This window comes from Condylostylus longicornis, unplaced genomic scaffold (genome assembly GCF_029603195.1).
Source record: "Condylostylus longicornis isolate FDR11 unplaced genomic scaffold, ASM2960319v2 ptg000024l, whole genome shotgun sequence".
In the NCBI taxonomy this organism is placed as follows: domain Eukaryota; kingdom Metazoa; phylum Arthropoda; class Insecta; order Diptera; family Dolichopodidae; genus Condylostylus; species Condylostylus longicornis.
This window is the reverse complement of record NW_026577993.1, coordinates 853,054-871,425: the sequence shown is the minus strand read 5'-3', so window position 1 is coordinate 871,425 and position 18,372 is coordinate 853,054. Positions and strand designations below refer to the sequence as shown.

The 18,372-nt window shown below is 26.7% G+C and overlaps 1 protein-coding gene across 2 annotated transcripts in view; it reads right to left on the bottom strand.

The window, feature by feature from the left end:
* LOC129607008 (uncharacterized) overlaps positions 1 to 18,372 on the bottom strand; it is a 67,530-nt gene that overhangs the window by 9,776 nt on the left and 39,382 nt on the right. For both annotated transcript variants that reach the window (XM_055517695.1, XM_055517694.1), the window contains exon 8: positions 14,374 to 14,567. In XM_055517695.1, coding sequence (XP_055373670.1) covers positions 14,374 to 14,567 — 194 coding nt within the window. The remainder of the gene's footprint in view (positions 1 to 14,373; positions 14,568 to 18,372) is intronic.

Here is an 18,372-nt window from a genome sequence, read left to right as displayed (position 1 = left end):
CAATAATATGGCTATTACTGTTTCTGTATATGAACACTGCTTGGTTAGTATACATCCAATATAGTGTACAATTTTTCGTCAGAAAAGAAAAAGTATGTGTTTCCCTTTTTTTTAGTGACATCCACTAAGCTTAAATGAAACATTTATAATAATTAGTCCATTGCTGTTATGCGATTTATTTCTAAATAGGAAATAAAAAGGAAGATGAAATAAAATAAAAACTAAGTAAATAAAAACAACAAATAAAAACGTTTCTTTTTTTGAAATATATAGAAACAAATTTTGAAATATCTAGAAAGCTTATTCTAGATATTTCAAAATTTGTTTTAAAATATCTAGAATAAGCTTTCATTGTTGTATACCAAGTATTCGAACTTGTTAAACCTATCTAAAGAAAACCACTGGCATATTCGGCCTATAATTGGACATACAACTGCCAAGTGTTATGAATCTAATTTTATTATTTTTTCGAATATTTTGAATTTTCTTTTAAGTTGGCTGCTTAAACCTGTTAAACCATTCCACCAAAACTTCAAGGGTATATCGGACCTGTAATTGGACATACGTCTCCCAAGTTTCATGAAACTAACTTTATTACTTTTTCGAATATATGTTTTCTATAATTTGGAAATTTGGAGTTGCAAGGCACGGCTACCAGAGTAGTCATTCCATTAAAATTTTCAGAATATATGTAAAATGTAATTGGACACCTTTGCGAATTTGATATTAATATCTGTATTAGATTTTAAAGTATTTAAAAAGAGTTCTTTGACGGTTTTAATTTTTCGACGATGTTTTGTATTAATTTTAGGTTAGCTCTGGTTATTTAAAATACCAAATACTTTCTTCAATATAATTATTTTTTTAGTAAAGTTGGTAACAAAAGGAAAATATGGTTATAGTTTGGTTTGGGTATAACTAATTTAAATTTTATTTTGAATTTTTTCCTCATAATTTAATTCAATAATATTTTAAACGTTGTGAGGTATGTCGTATGTCTGCATCGATTTAATTTCTACACATTTTAGAAAATATATTACTCATATATAGTTACTTCTCAGGTGTCAAAAAGTACGGGTACTTCAAAAGGGACATGGGATAAAAAGCATTAGATAGAATTTTGCCTCTAAGGTCCCAGAAAAATCTGATATTGGATTTTTTTAGCCTCGAAATACCGCTATTTTAAGATTTTCTGAATAAATGTTTGTATAAGAATAGCACGTTTTTCTTTTATACTTTTTATAATTAGGAACACAAACCAAGAAATAAATAATACGTTTTACGTTATTATTAAATACACAAACCAAGAAATAAATAATACGTTTTACGTTATTATTAAAAACACAAACCGAGAAATAAATAATATTTGAAAATATAATGATCTCACATATTTTTGTTTCGAAAAATCGAAATAAGCTTAACGTAAATAAATGTCAGCTTTTATTAAGGACATCAGATGTTTCGTGGCATCTGAATATTAATGCTTCATTTGTTATTCTTTCGAATATTATGTTTCGTCAGCAAGCTTTAAAAAAATATACATACACAATTTATGTACGTATGTACTTAAAATTTTATTTTTGTTGCTCGAGCGACAAACTGTAAAATGCTAAATTAAAATACATTCATATGTCCATACATATATATTTGAAAAAAAATATTATTTTGTTTATGCCTAAACCTTTTCTTTATTCGAAAAATTTATTTCTGTATGTTTTATTATTTAATAATTATGTGTTTAAAATTTATTTCTATTTGCCAAACCACAGTTTTGAATATTATTTAACTCATATAGAAAGCTTAAAAAACAATAGTTAGGAAGTTTTAAAAAAATATACATACATGCTTATGTACTTAAAATTTTTGCGAATTTTTCCAAAACATTATAACAATTTTTTTTTTTAAATTTTTCTAGAATTTTTATAATAATATTTATCTGATATATTTAAAAAAAAATGAAGCAAAAAATTCAAACAAAATAAAAAAAATTAAAAAAAAAAACCAAAAAAGGAAAAGTACGACAATATCCAGGCAAGCATCGATCCTATACCTTCTGGTTATCAGACTACCACGTTACTCACTAGGCTACGCAATACCTTAAATTTCCCTTTATAATTCTATATTTTATTCATACTTCGTAGAACTCTTCTAAAACCATCATATATTACATTTTATGTATATACGATATAGCTACTTCTCAGGTTTAAAAAAGTACGGGTACTTCTAAAAGTGCTAGGGACATGTGGCAAAAGGCATTAATTAGGGTTTTGCCTCTAGGGTCCCAGAAAAAGTAAGAATTCCACTTTTAGTTTTGGTGGCATAAGTATTGTATATAAAATCATTTTTGGAAGTGTGAGTCATAACAAAAAGTGAACATTTTCTTAAATTGTAAAAAGTTAGTAAAATCTGTTTTATAACAAATACGAGTATGTTTGTACGCATTTAGTTATGTATTCTATTCGCGATCTGCTGCAAAATGTATTAGTAAGCAAAACATAAGTACATTAAATTTCTCGACAATAAGAAAATGTAATTCCATTGTATTAAACTTTTAATATTATGGTAATTTCAAAAAAATATTTAGAATGAAAACTCGTTGACATTTATTTGTAAGGGTAAAGCTGTTTTAATTTCATTCTAAATAAGAAATAAGTTAAACCCTGCAAAATCGCATTTTGCAGGGTTCGAACCTAAAACTTTTTGCATAGAAATCTTATACTATACGCATTACCCTATATAGTATTAGTATTAACTAATTATACATTCATGTGTTTTATTCGCATACGTGCATGCATTTTAGTAGCGAATTATTTTATACGTATACGGTAATTGATCGCTTAAAGTGCTAATTGTCAAAGGTAATATTTTATGATTTTATGCGACATAACTCAAAGCGAGGTTGTAAAATAAATTACTCAAAAGATATTAGATCTTAAAGGAACTAATTATTTGCTTAATTATGTATTTTTTGGTAATTATTTTTAAGAACTTTTTTTATTTTAAGTTTTATACTATTATTTATTAGGAAAAAAACATATCTATATGTATGTTACGGTGGTGTTTTTTAAAGAAAAAAAGTAAATTTAAAATATCTCAGACAGAATGGAACACAATTTCAAAACTATAGATATAATACTTGCAAGGCTTGCAGTGCAAGCACATGCAACTAGTTTTTAATAAAATTTATTTTAAAAGAAAATTTCCCTCTTTTGGCAATTTTTTTTTTGCGAATATCAAAATAAAACTCTAAAATTTATTTATATATAAATATTTTTAAGTAGTTTTAGATACAAAAGAGTTAAAACGTAAAGGGACGGTCATAACTTTTTTCCTTGGTATAAACTATGTACATTTTTTTTAAAAAACCATTAAAGGAAAATGAGAGTTGCTTTCTCTGCGCGGGCCTAAACTACCCATGGCAGTGATATGGATATAAATTTTAATATTTTGCGAGTCATCGGCATCCTGATTTTATTTTAAACTTTCCTTCTTACATTAAATTAATGGTTTATGTAGAGTGAAAATAGTTATTTACACATGTATACATTCATTTCCTAGGCTGTTTCCGACTATTTTAGTATATCGCACTATTTTTTTCTTCGCACTAGATTATTCGCAAAAAATTTAGTGTTATTAAAACCACATTAGCTGATCGCAATTCGCATTAAATTTTAAGTAAATAAACAAGTTTAAATAAATAAAAAAGTTAAAGAAATAATTTAAGGAAAAAGTGAATATAAAAACAAACAAAATGGTAATTCAACAAATCATAATATAATAAGAAATGTAATAAGTGTATATCGTGTAACGTTAAATGGTTCCCAACAAATTAATGGTTCTATTTATTAGCTAATAAATAATTTTATGCATTATACTCTGCAGAAATTATTTTGTACTGAAATATAACAAATGGTAGTATATCGGATGTAAAGGTGGGTATTGACAACAAAAGTACAAAAAAATTTAGAAGGTTGGCATGCGAAGTACGTCAAAAAAATTATGGTTTGAAGCTGCTAATGCGTTAGCAAATTTAGTATTACTTTGGTTACTTAGTGATTCTTCCTACAGAGCTATTGCAATATGTATTGGAGTTCCACAATCAACTGTCTTTGATATTGCCAACAAATTTTTAAATCTTTTTTTTGGCAAATGTTTCAAATATTTTAAATATCCTGATTATAATTAAATTTCAATAATTGGTTCCGGATTTTTAATCAAAGGTATATTGATTTTTTAAAAAAATATAGGCTCAAATGCTCATACAACAAAAACCAATGACATATGAATTTCTTTATTTTGTAAAAAAAACATATATGAGTATGACATATGGAATATGACAACATTTAACAAAAATATATAAAGTATTGTTCGGTGCCGTCGCAATAAATTGATTTAAAACGACTATAAAAATATGCACTGAACACGTATTCTATTCTGAAAAATTTTTTAACTATCTATCACAAATTTGTAGTCCGAAAAATACTAAAGTGCGATAAATAGTGCACACTAAAATATTTTCGGGAAGTGTTAGTACGATACACTCGGAAAAAGCTTCAATTAAGTTTCAGTTTTTTGGAACATATTTTAACTTAATGCAATTCGCACAAGGGGTTAGTTATATGTATGATTGTAGCGAGATTTTAACGATAAAGAAACATAACGTAACAAAGAGAAAACGAAAAAATAACATGACGTGACAAAAAAGAAATCAAAATGATCTGAATAAAATATGCTAATTTTTCACAAAAAATATGCTAGAATTTTTCGCTTGTAAAAAAATAGTTTCAAACTGCGATTTACAAGATGAATTTGTTAAAAACCGGAAAATCTGTAAAGTGAAAGTATGCAGGGGACTTTTGGTAAAACACCCAAGGGGAAATTGAATTGGGCTACATAATAGGTTTTTTATATAGAATAAATATAATTTTATTTGTACAACTAAATAAAAATAAAATAGCTTCTTAAAAACAAAACAACCAAATACAAGTTTCTATGTGAACACATTATATAAAATCAAAAAAATATTTTTAATGTATTAACAGGACCAAATTTGAAGAATTTCCAAGATATCGTCATTGATTATTTCAGCTTCCACGATAAATTAAACCAAATTACAATTTTTATATTTCTTTAAAGAACATTTATTACAGGATTTACAATACGTTCTTATTATTAAAAAGCGGTTAATGATAAGAAGTTTACATTTCGTTTTGTACCTCAGTTTTGACTTTCTAATGAATATTAAAAACTTGTATTTTTCATAAATTTGTATTTTTCCACAAAAAAATTGCACTGTGGAATAAAACATTCCACTTTGAAAAATTGTTCCCATAATTGTAAACATCTGGATATTTTTGTATTAAATGTTAGAAAATTGAGAGTTTTTGAAATCTGTCGGGTCAATCTTTTGCTTATTTTCATTAAAATGGTATCTTTGTTTTTTATTTAATATATTTTTTATTATTTTTAATTTATTTACCGAAACTATTAAAATTCAAATCGATTGCGTTGTTTATAATCATATTCTTTAAAACATTTATTTAGGATTTTCAAAAAAGTATTTAATAAGCTTTTAAAATAATTCTTAAAACAATAAAGAAATTCAACAAGAACAACAAATTATCAAAATTAAATTATTAAATCTTTAGAAAATATTTTAACATATTTTTTATTATGAATATTTATTTGCAAATTTCAAAAAATGTAAATGCAAAAAAAAAAAAATGTTTTTTTGAACAAAGATTTTTGTAAGGAAATTTTAAAAAATAAACAACGTATAATATGTACATATGTATGTGTAAAGCTATTTATCACATTGACATTATTCGAAAATGTAACGAAAGCTTACATACAATCAGGCACAGTCCTCCTTTATTCGGCGCCCCAAGCGGTTTCTGAAAAATGCGTCCGCCTTTCCATTGTTCCACCTCTTTTAATACTGTGAACAAAATGTAATAAGCATTGCAAATTGTGCAACATAAATCACTTTCTTGTAACCTTATCTGGCTGAATACAGGATTAATTATAGAATTAAAGCTTGAAACTAGACTTTTTGGTTTATAAATTCAACAACAAGGTATTAACTATAGTTTATGTAGTTATTATCACATTAATTTTAATAATTTAAACTTGATTTTTTGGTTTTAACAACCAAAAATTTACTTTTTGGCGTAAGTAAAACTAAATTGTAAACTTTTTGAAAGTACTTAATGCTTTTTTAAAGTACTTAATAAATATACTCAAATGATTGTACATTGCGAAATTTTATATTTTTAAAAAAATTACAAACATTCGAAATTTTAAATATACAAATAAAATTTTGCATTTCATTTCACAAATCGTCCGAGAAATGAAAAAAAAAGTTTCGACTTGCATTTAAAAATTTAGGAGAAATTAAAGTTTCGGTCCAAAAATTGTGGCTTCAAAACTAAGCTTTTTATGTATATTTTTATTTGCTTTAATATTTTTCATTATATTTTTTAATATTTTATTACAATAAATGTATTTACTGGTATTTATAGATTTGCATACATACATGAACTTATGATAAACTGTGGTTTTGAATTTTAAAAATGTTGCTCAGACTGTTTTAGTTTTTGAGATAAATATATGAAATAAATTCTGCACCATTTCATTTTGGATTTATTTTTTGGATGATATACAACACATCAATCAAACGTAAAATTCTTAACATTCACTTCATTATTAAACAACATTTTTTCACTTCAATATAAAAGTAGATATTACCAATTTATTTTTAAATCTGTATTGATAAAAGTAGTAGAAATTCATAATAATCATGTAATTTTAAAATTCATTCAAAATTTTTTGTTATTAAACAAAAAGAAAGATAATGGTAATTGGTAAACATCTCAATATCAAACTATGAATTCCATTATTTGAGAATATTGTTCTCGTTGTCTTTTGCTATTTTCTTTCTATTCTCATTCCACGTTTTTTTTTTGTTTTTTACTAATGCAATACAGAAAATTGATACATTATAATAATGTATACAGAAAAATTGATACATTATAAAGATGTGTTTGTTTGTTTGACAAGGCGACGCCAACTCAAAATAAAATTTTTGCGAATTTTTCCAAAACATTATAACAATTTTTTTTTTTTAAATTTTTCTAGAATTTTTATAATAATATTTATCTGATATATTTAAAAAAAAATGAAGCAAAAAATTCAAACAAAATAAAAAAAATTAAAAAAAAAAACCAAAAAAGGAAAAGTACGACAATATCCAGGCAAGCATCGATCCTATACCTTCTGGTAATCAGACTACCACGTTACTCACTAGGCTACGCAATACCTTAAATTTCCCTTTATAATTCTATATTTTATTCATACTTCGTAGAACTCTTCTAAAACCATCATATATTACATTTTATGTATATACGATATAGCTACTTCTCAGGTTTAAAAAAGTACGGGTACTTCTAAAAGTGCTAGGGACATGTGGCAAAAGGCATTAATTAGGGTTTTGCCTCTAGGGTCCCAGAAAAAGTAAGAATTCCACTTTTAGTTTTGGTGGCATAAGTATTGTATATAAAATCATTTTTGGAAGTGTGAGTCATAACAAAAAGTGAACATTTTCTTAAATTGTAAAAAGTTAGTAAAATCTGTTTTATAACAAATACGAGTATGTTTGTACGCATTTAGTTATGTATTCTATTCGCGATCTGCTGCAAAATGTATTAGTAAGCAAAACATAAGTACATTAAATTTCTCGACAATAAGAAAATGTAATTCCATTGTATTAAACTTTTAATATTATGGTAATTTCAAAAAAATATTTAGAATGAAAACTCGTTGACATTTATTTGTAAGGGTAAAGCTGTTTTAATTTCATTCTAAATAAGAAATAAGTTAAACCCTGCAAAATCGCATTTTGCAGGGTTCGAACCTAAAACTTTTTGCATAGAAATCTTATACTATACGCATTACCCTATATAGTATTAGTATTAACTAATTATACATTCATGTGTTTTATTCGCATACGTGCATGCATTTTTAAGAACTTTTTTTATTTTAAGTTTTATACTATTATTTATTAGGAAAAAAACATATCTATATGTATGTTACGGTGGTGTTTTTTAAAGAAAAAAAGTAAATTTAAAATATCTCAGACAGAATGGAACACAATTTCAAAACTATAGATATAATACTTGCAAGGCTTGCAGTGCAAGCACATGCAACTAGTTTTTAATAAAATTTATTTTAAAAGAAAATTTCCCTCTTTTGGCAATTTTTTTTTTGCGAATATCAAAATAAAACTCTAAAATTTATTTATATATAAATATTTTTAAGTAGTTTTAGATACAAAAGAGTTAAAACGTAAAGGGACGGTCATAACTTTTTTCCTTGGTATAAACTATGTACATTTTTTTTAAAAAACCATTAAAGGAAAATGAGAGTTGCTTTCTCTGCGCGGGCCTAAACTACCCATAGCAGTGATATGGATATAAATTTTAATATTTTGCGAGTCATCGGCATCCTGATTTTATTTTAAACTTTCCTTCTTACATTAAATTAATGGTTTATGTAGAGTGAAAATAGTTATTTACACATGTATACATTCATTTCCTAGGCTGTTTCCGACTATTTTAGTATACCGCACTATTTTTTTCTTCGCACTAGATTATTCGCAAAAAATTTAGTGTTATTAAAACCACATTAGCTGATCGCAATTCGCATTAAATTTTAAGTAAATAAACAAGTTTAAATAAATAAAAAAGTTAAAGAAATAATTTAAGGAAAAAGTGAATATAAAAACAAACAAAATGGTAATTCAACAAATCATAATATAATAAGAAATGTAATAAGTGTATATCGTGTAACGTTAAATGGTTCCCAACAAATTAATGGTTCTATTTATTAGCTAATAAATAATTTTATGCATTATACTCTGCAGAAATTATTTTGTACTGAAATATAACAAATGGTAGTATATCGGATGTAAAGGTGGGTATTGACAACAAAAGTACAAAAAAATTTAGAAGGTTGGCATGCGAAGTACGTCAAAAAAATTATGGTTTGAAGCTGCTAATGCGTTAGCAAATTACTTTGCGTTAGTATTACTTTGGTTACTTAGTGATTCTTCCTACAGAGCTATTGCAATATGTATTGGAGTTCCACAATCAACTGTCTTTGATATTGCCAACAAATTTTTAAATCTTTTTTTTGGCAAATGTTTCAAATATTTTAAATATCCTGATTATAATTAAATTTCAATAATTGGTTCCGGATTTTTAATCAAAGGTATATTGATTTTTTAAAAAAATATGGGCTCAAATGCTCATACAACAAAAACCAATGACATATGAATTTCTTTATTTTGTAAAAAAAACATATATGAGTATGACATATGGAATATGACAACATTTAACAAAAATATATAAAGTATTGTTCGGTGCCGTCGCAATAAATTGATTTAAAACGACTATAAAAATATGCACTGAACACGTATTCTATTCTGAAAAATTTTTTAACTATCTATCACAAATTTGTCCGAAAAATACTAAAGTGCGATAAATAGTGCACACTAAAATATTTTCGGGAAGTGCAAGTACGATACACTCGGAAAAAGCTTCAATTAAGTTTCAGTTTTTTGGAACATATTTTAACTTAATGCAATTCGCACAAGGGGTTAGTTATATGTATGATTGTAGCGAGATTTTAACGATAAAGAAACATAACGTAACAAAGAGAAAACGAAAAAATAACATGACGTGACAAAAAAGAAATCAAAATGATCTGAATAAAATATGCTAATTTTTCACAAAAAATATGCTAGAATTTTTCGCTTGTAAAAAAATAGTTTCAAACTGCGATTTACAAGATGAATTTGTTAAAAACCGGAAAATCTGTAAAGTGAAAGTATGCAGGGGACTTTTGGTAAAACACCCAAGGGGAAATTGAATTGGGCTACATAATAGGTTTTTTATATAGAATAAATATAATTTTATTTGTACAACTAAATAAAAATAAAATAGCTTCTTAAAAACAAAACAACCAAATACAAGTTTCTATGTGAACACATTATATAAAATCAAAAAAATATTTTTAATGTATTAACAGGACCAAATTTGAAGAATTTCCAAGATATCGTCATTGATTATTTCAGCTTCCACGATAAATTAAACCAAATTACAATTTTTATATTTCTTTAAAGAACATTTGTTACAGGATTTACAATACGTTCTTATTATTAAAAAGCGGTTAATGATAAGAAGTTTACATTTCGTTTTGTACCTCAGTTTTGACTTTCTAATGAATATTAAAAACTTGTATTTTTCATAAATTTGTATTTTTCCACAAAAAAATTGCACTGTGGAATAAAACATTCCACTTTGAAAAATTGTTCCCATAATTGTAAACATCTGGATATTTTTGTATTAAATGTTAGAAAATTGAGAGTTTTTGAAATCTGTCGGGTCAATCTTTTGCTTATTTTCATTAAAATGGTATCTTTGTTTTTTATTTAATATATTTTTTATTATTTTTAATTTATTTACCGAAACTATTAAAATTCAAATCGATTGCGTTGTTTATAATCATATTCTTTAAAACATTTATTTAGGATTTTCAAAAAAGTATTTAATAAGCTTTTAAAATAATTCTTAAAACAATAAAGAAATTCAACAAGAACAACAAATTATCAAAATTAAATTATTAAATCTTTAGAAAATATTTTAACATATTTTTTATTATGAATATTTATTTGCAAATTTCAAAAATTGTAAATGCAAAAAAAAAAAAATGTTTTTTTGAACAAAGATTTTTATAAGGAAATTTTAAAAAATAAACAACGTATAATATGTACATATGTATGTGTAAAGCTATTTATCACATTGACATTATTCGAAAATGTAACGAAAGCTTACATACAATCAGGCACAGTCCTCCTTTATTCGGCGCCCCAAGCGGTTTCTGAAAAATGCGTCCGCCTTTCCATTGTTCCACCTCTTTTAATACTGTGAACAAAATGTAATAAGCATTGCAAATTGTGCAACATAAATCACTTTCTTGTAACCTTATCTGGCTGAATACAGGATTAATTATAGAATTAAAGCTTGAAACTAGACTTTTTGGTTTATAAATTCAACAACAAGGTATTAACTATAGTTTATGTAGTTATTATCACATTAATTTTAATAATTTAAACTTGATTTTTTGGTTTTAACAACCAAAAATTTACTTTTTGGCGTAAGTAAAACTAAATTGTAAACTTTTTGAAAGTACTTAATGCTTTTTTAAAGTACTTAATAAATATACTCAAATGATTGTACATTGCGAAATTTTATATTTTTAAAAAAATTACAAACATTCGAAATTTTAAATATACTTACAAATAAAATTTTGCATTTCATTTCACAAATCGTCCGAGAAATGAAAAAAAAAGTTTCGACTTGCATTTAAAAATTTAGGAGAAATTAAAGTTTCGGTCCAAAAATTGTGGCTTCAAAACTAAGCTTTTTATGTATATTTTTATTTGCTTTAATATTTTTCATTATATTTTTTAATATTTTATTACAATAAATGTATTTACTGGTATTTATAGATTTGCATACATACATGAACTTATGATAAACTGTGGTTTTGAATTTTAAAAATGTTGCTCAGACTGTTTTAGTTTTTGAGATAAATATATGAAATAAATTCTGCACCATTTCATTTTGGATTTATTTTTTGGATGATATACAACACATCAATCAAACGTAAAATTCTTAACATTCACTTCATTATTAAACAACATTTTTTCACTTCAATATAAAAGTAGATATTACCAATTTATTTTTAAATCTGTATTGATAAAAGTAGTAGAAATTCATAATAATCATGTAATTTTAAAATTCATTCAAAATTTTTTGTTATTAAACAAAAAGAAAGATAATGGTAATTGGTAAACATCTCAATATCAAACTATGAATTCCATTATTTGAGAATATTGTTCTCGTTGTCTTTTGCTATTTTCTTTCTATTCTCATTCCACGTTTTTTTTTTGTTTTTTACTAATGCAATACAGAAAATTGATACATTATAATAATGTATACAGAAAAATTGATACATTATAAAGATGTGTTTGTTTGTTTGACAAGGCGACGCCAACTCAAAATAAAATTTTATCAGCAAAAATAAAATTTTGTATATATGTATGTATATGAAACAATTTAAATATAATATCTGACATTGCTCTAAAAACTTAAAAACTTTTGAAGAGCATTTTACTCGTTTCGTCATAAAATACATATGTCTAACAGAAAGTGGATATAAAATTATTACAATTAATTAAGTTATTAAAATTGTTAAAAACTCTCATCAACATAATATAAATCGTGTAAGAGATGCAGTATTAAAGCGAAATATAACGCGTCGCTTATGTTGATATATTCTTCCTAAAACTTATTTGTAAGAATTGCAAAAATCAGTTTTGTAACATTTCTTGGGTGAATATAATAGTATAAATTTTTTTTTGGAATTAAAAAATCTTAAAAAGTGCAATTTTTTCCATAAAGGTGTCAAAACGGGAACAATGGTACGAACGAGTGTTGAAAGAGCACAAACTCAGCATAATAAAAATCTTTTGTGATATAATTATGTGCACGAACTACGAGCAAGTGTTGGTAGGGAGCAATCTCAGCAAAATAAAAATCTTGCTTTATGAGATAATTACATGTGTACGCACGAGTGTTGATCTTATATACTCGTATATTAGACAATATAAAATATCTGTACAGGTGTATTTTCTAATTTTTTTATCTTTTGCGTATCGTGCTTCTATGTACACTAAGTATATGAAACGATTTCACTTGTGTATTATGTATATTTAAAAATATACAGCTGTATGAAATAATAACCTGTATGTAAATTCTGTATGAAATAATAGTATGTGTGTTTACGAATTTATTCTAACATAGTACTCGTATGTATAAAAAGTAATTCGTATTATAAATAAAATGAAAGAGTTGTGTAGAGTAACAAAATGTTTGAATAATTTTAATTTTATGAACATTTTTTGTTATATGGTGCGAAAGAAAAATAAATATAGATCAATGCTTAATATTTTGAGAAACTGACTTTTTTTACATCCACATTTTTTATGTTATTAGGACTCAAATATTATGTTTGTATATTGACACATTTTATCAAGATAATTTCGCTGTAAATTGATAAAATGAGAAATTATAGGAAAACTATATAAGGAAAACTTAAATTTTTTTTTTAAATTTAGGGTTTGTTTAAGTTTTCAGTGGCGCCCCCGTTTTTTATCGCCCATTGCAAATACATACTTTGCATATATGAGCCATCCGTCCCTATGTATGATACAATACATCGATTTAAAAAGCTTTTCGTTTTTGTAAAACTTTATAGACGGTATTTAAGCTGTATTAAAACTTTTTATACTGCGTTTTGGAAGTCACGGTAAATAAAACCAAACGATATAAAAAAGCGAAAACAAAGTCCGATGCATTATTCTATAAGAATTATGATACCATTCATTCAAATGTTCCGCAGATGAATTGATTAGTGAACGTAAACTTAGTGTCTACATAAATAGAACATTTGCATATCGTACAACGACAATCACACGTTCATCTACATGTATTATAATCTCCATTTTATTTTTATTTTTGGGTGTACAGAACTCTTCTAAAGTATGATATATAAACATGTTACTAACAGAGAAAAGATGTATAATAGGATGATTTAAATGTATTCCGGCGGAGCTTTATACTAAACATAATATATATGTATAATGTTTATGAATAGTATCTCATAGTAGTATTCATGAACATTATACAAGTGCTAAAACAAAAGGATAAAGCGTAAAGATATGCTAGATTTTTATATTTTGTGATTTCAAATTCTAGAACATATGGATATACATAAATATTTATATTTTGCGAGTTAATAGGAACCTGATTTAATTTTAAATTTTCATTCCTATTACTGAATTACTCATACGTCTACTTAATAGTATTTTGCGTACTGCACTAATATTAATTCAATGGAAATTTTTTCATACAACTGAGTTAGGGCAGAAAAATTAAAAAAATTTTCTTTTCGAACTGAACTCGAACGAGTGACAGAGATACTAAAAAATGTATTTTTCCAATTTAAAGCGTATGATGTGAAATTTTTATAGTAAATATTTTTTTACAAGAAACAAAGAATATTTTCATAATATTAAAATGTCGTTCTTTCTTACAGGTTTGTTTTTCAATACTGCTAGAAAATAAAGTACAACTTAAACTTTCAGGGGCTTGTCACAATGGTAGCTTTTTAATGTAAATTTTAAACATATAAAAACCGAAAGTCGAAAATTGCGACAACACTTTATGTTATTATTATATATAACTCAACTGCATTCCGTGAAATATGATTGGTGATAAATGATCCCTATAGGTCCGAGAATATCGTAATGCAACAGATATCATATTAATTCCTCCAAATAAGAAAAACCCAACTTCAGAATTGCAGTAAAAGAACCAAACTATTAGCGGCGCGAGCAAGTAGAGCTGCATCTCCACAGATGTTTGTATAGTCATTGGTGAACACTGAAAGAAAAAAACAAATGAACAACATGAAACTTTCAGTGGATGAATTTTTTAAATAAATATATATAAGGGTTAATTTATAATACGCAAATGTTATAAGAAAAATTACATCCTAGTGATGAAATAAAATTATTCTTAATTTAAGTATGAAAAATGAAAATTGCAAAAAAAAATAAAATAACCAAGAAGAATTATTTAAATTTAATGTGGCGTGAACTTTTGCGACTATCTAGTTCCGAAGCTAAAATGCTAAATGCAGGCTTTAAACGGTCGCCGAAATAGAAGAATTTTACCCGTATATCGACCACAAAATGTTTTCTAAATCTTCTGATGACCTTGAATGGTCCTTCATAAGGATGTGTTAAGCTCGTATCTATAAGAAAATGTGTTAGCAATTATTTAAATATTTCGGGATAAAATTTTTTGTTCCGTTACCCTAGGCGCGGTTGGAATGAGATTTTGTATAGTTTCGCGAAGCTGCTTTATAACAGTGTCGCAGTCGTTAACATTAGGTTTTTCGTCGACAAAAATCTCGCCAAGAGCGCGTAGATTTTGTTTATATACCACTACTGCCGGTGAACATCCTAGATCCTCTTTGATTGCGGTCCGAAATCCTAGAAGCACGATTAGGAGTTCGAAGCTGCATGAATGCGGATTTTAACTGTAAGTGAAACTGCTCCGCCATTCCGTTCGACTGAGAATGATAAGGGGCAGCGTGGATCTCCTGGATACCGAATAAACTCGTAAAATCCGCAAATAATTTAGACTTAAATTGTGAATCTTGATGCGTGGTTATTCTAGATGGACTTCTAAATTTCGGGATGTGATTCTCGGCAAAAGCGCGTGCGACAATTGATGTGATCAAGTTCCCAATTGTCAATATGAAAGAGTTGTCAGAATCGGCAGGGTAATAACCTACCAAATCCATGTAGGCCCTTTACGAATCGACCCGAAAGTACGAATAGGTTCAGGTTTTTCGAATTTTGATTTCGTTTTCCATCGAATTTTTGATCTTTGGGAAGCTAAACAAGTTCCTGCCAATTTCGCGGTGTCGAAGTTCATTTTTGGCCAAAAATACTTATCTAACTAAAACTAGTTAAAGGCTTACGATAAGCTCTTGGGTGAGAAAAACCAAGTGTTCGAAAATATAACGACATAAAGGGCTTAGGATGTAAGAGCGATTTTGCGAGGGTCGTAATACACATCCAATTCAGGAACCGAAATTTTTTGAAGTTTGAAATTCGATGACGAGTGATTCACATGTTTCCATCATTGCGGCGATAGGTTTACCTATCGGGGACCTAAAGACTTCTAATCTTTTTCTTCTAGATTCTAATTTTTCAATTTCGGAGAACGAGTGTCTTTCTATGAGGCCAGTAAGGTAATGTAAATGTTGCGCGGTAAATAACGAAGCCACAAATTTCGAAAAATATTTTAACTAAATGAGCCACCAGCCAGCATCCGTATGGACCTGAAGACTTCTTATTCTACGATCAACGATATCTTGCTGATGATCTAAGAGAGATTCTATTCTTTTAATTTGGGAGAGCGAGTGTCTTTCTATAATGGCCTTCTTAAGAGTTTCATATAGCTGCGAACACGGTGAACTGTTAAAAATATCGGTCACAAAATTTAATATATCTTAACGTATGTATATTAAATTGCGGAGGCAAGGCAGTATTTGGTATCGCTATTGGTTATTCTAGTGTTTTCGATACATCGTCGAAAAACTATCACAATAGATCTGTAGTTTTATAACGCAACTTTTTGTATAGTATAATGCACCGGTGACCTGCATTTAATTTGTAAAGAAACATGGAATAGTGTTATATACATGATTGTACTATTATTTCCAAACATGTAATGAATCAAACAGCATATAAATAATATTATTTGAAAAATATCAACTGTAGTTAGACTTATCAACGGTAATTTGCATAATATTATTAACTTTAAATACATATTTATTAATTTTATCTTTAAACATTTAAATATTATTAAATAAACATTTTCTTTTGCTAATTTTTCATTCTTTATTTTACCGATATAAAATCGTTTGTTATTTTGAACTTTTTGAATTTGTCATATCTTTAAGCGAAGCAAATGTTTTGTTATTTGCCAATAAACTGGCAAGTTGAAAATTATTGCATATTAATAAAATTATTGTATATATTAATAGAATTATTGTATATATTAAACATTTTTATGCTCAGTTAAATTCGGTATTTAAACGAGATGTTGCGTGTTAAACTTCGACATAGCTAGTAACAAGTTTTTTAGCTTATTCGTTCCAAAGAATCTTCCAGCTTCACTTCACGTTTTAAAAAAAAAATTTTCAAGCTTCACTAGTATAATACTCGTAAATTAGTGTGCATAGGTACGAAAATAATATATGAAATTCATAATAAATAATATTGTATCGACTTTAAACCATCGATACTTTCGATAGTTGAAAACTATCGATGGTACTATCGATAGTTTTATTAACTAATTCTATGTTTATAGGTTATTTTATAAATCGAAAATTGCGCCTCAGTCTGATTGAATCAGGTTGCCGAGTTCGCGAACCAAAATGGGGGCAAACAAACGTGCACTACTTTGCACTTAATGCGCTACTTACTTTATTGCGCTCGCAGGACCGAAAAGAGTAATTTGTTTCTTCCTCCAAAGCACTAATGAAAAAAAAAATTTTAAATGAAAAAAGTTTTACGAAATCCTGATATTGAATAAATAAAATAAATATTTCCCCAGTAATTTCGGTGTAAATTTAAGATTTTTAAAAATGAAAAGAAAACTTGGTTTAATAATTCTTTTCAAGTTGAACTAGCGTTCAATAAAAAATGGTTCAGATAACAAAATATATTATATCATTATGAAAAATCGAGTCGCATACAGTTCGTCCGGGTGCGGCACAACCAAAATGGACAATTTGCATTGGAAAAATGCCTCTTACGGCACTAATGTGCACATTCCAAGAGTAACGACCTCCTTAAAAAATATGGCCATTTTCATGCAAAAAATAAAGCAAAACTGACCTTTTAACAAAATAAGTTTTTAATATCCTACTCCTCTAATTTTTTCCCCTTTCTTGTTATTAAATTAGAAAATCGAATAAAAAAATAAATAATCCAAATAGAACATAAGAAATATAAAGAAAAAAAAATGGCATACTGTGATAAAAACTTTTAGTTTTGAAAAGATATGTTCTTCTGTTGTATGTACTGCCTATGTCTATGTTATATGTACTCGTACGTCAAGCTTTAAAATATTTGCAATCGTTTGCATTTGAAACCATACTCAAGTATGAATTTAAAAAATTTTTTTCATTTTTTCTTTCCTCCTACCTTTCTTTCTTTTTCGTGCAATAGAATTCAAATTGGAAGCTTTTTAAAAAATGTATATAACATCTTGAGATTTTATAAATTATTAAACTCTTTTTTACGTAAAAATCAGAAAAAAATAATAAGAAATATGACACGATCAGTGGCATTTAAAGGAAAAAGCGGGAACGAAGGCAAAAATTCGGAATATTTCGTAAAAAAATTGAGTATTGGGGCCAGCGTTCCCACTTGTATAAAATTGTATCCATTTGGATAAATTTTTGCTTTAAATTTGAGCTTGGATACAAAGGTACTCAAATTTGCTAAAATACCGAAATTGGCTACATTTGAAAATTTTGCTGAAATGTGGATACATTTATTTCTCAACACTTAATAAATATTACAAAAAATGTTATTTTCGGGTTTTTTTAAGCAGGTATTCAAACTTTTTATAAGAAAGTAAGAATGAAACTTTATTAAATGGG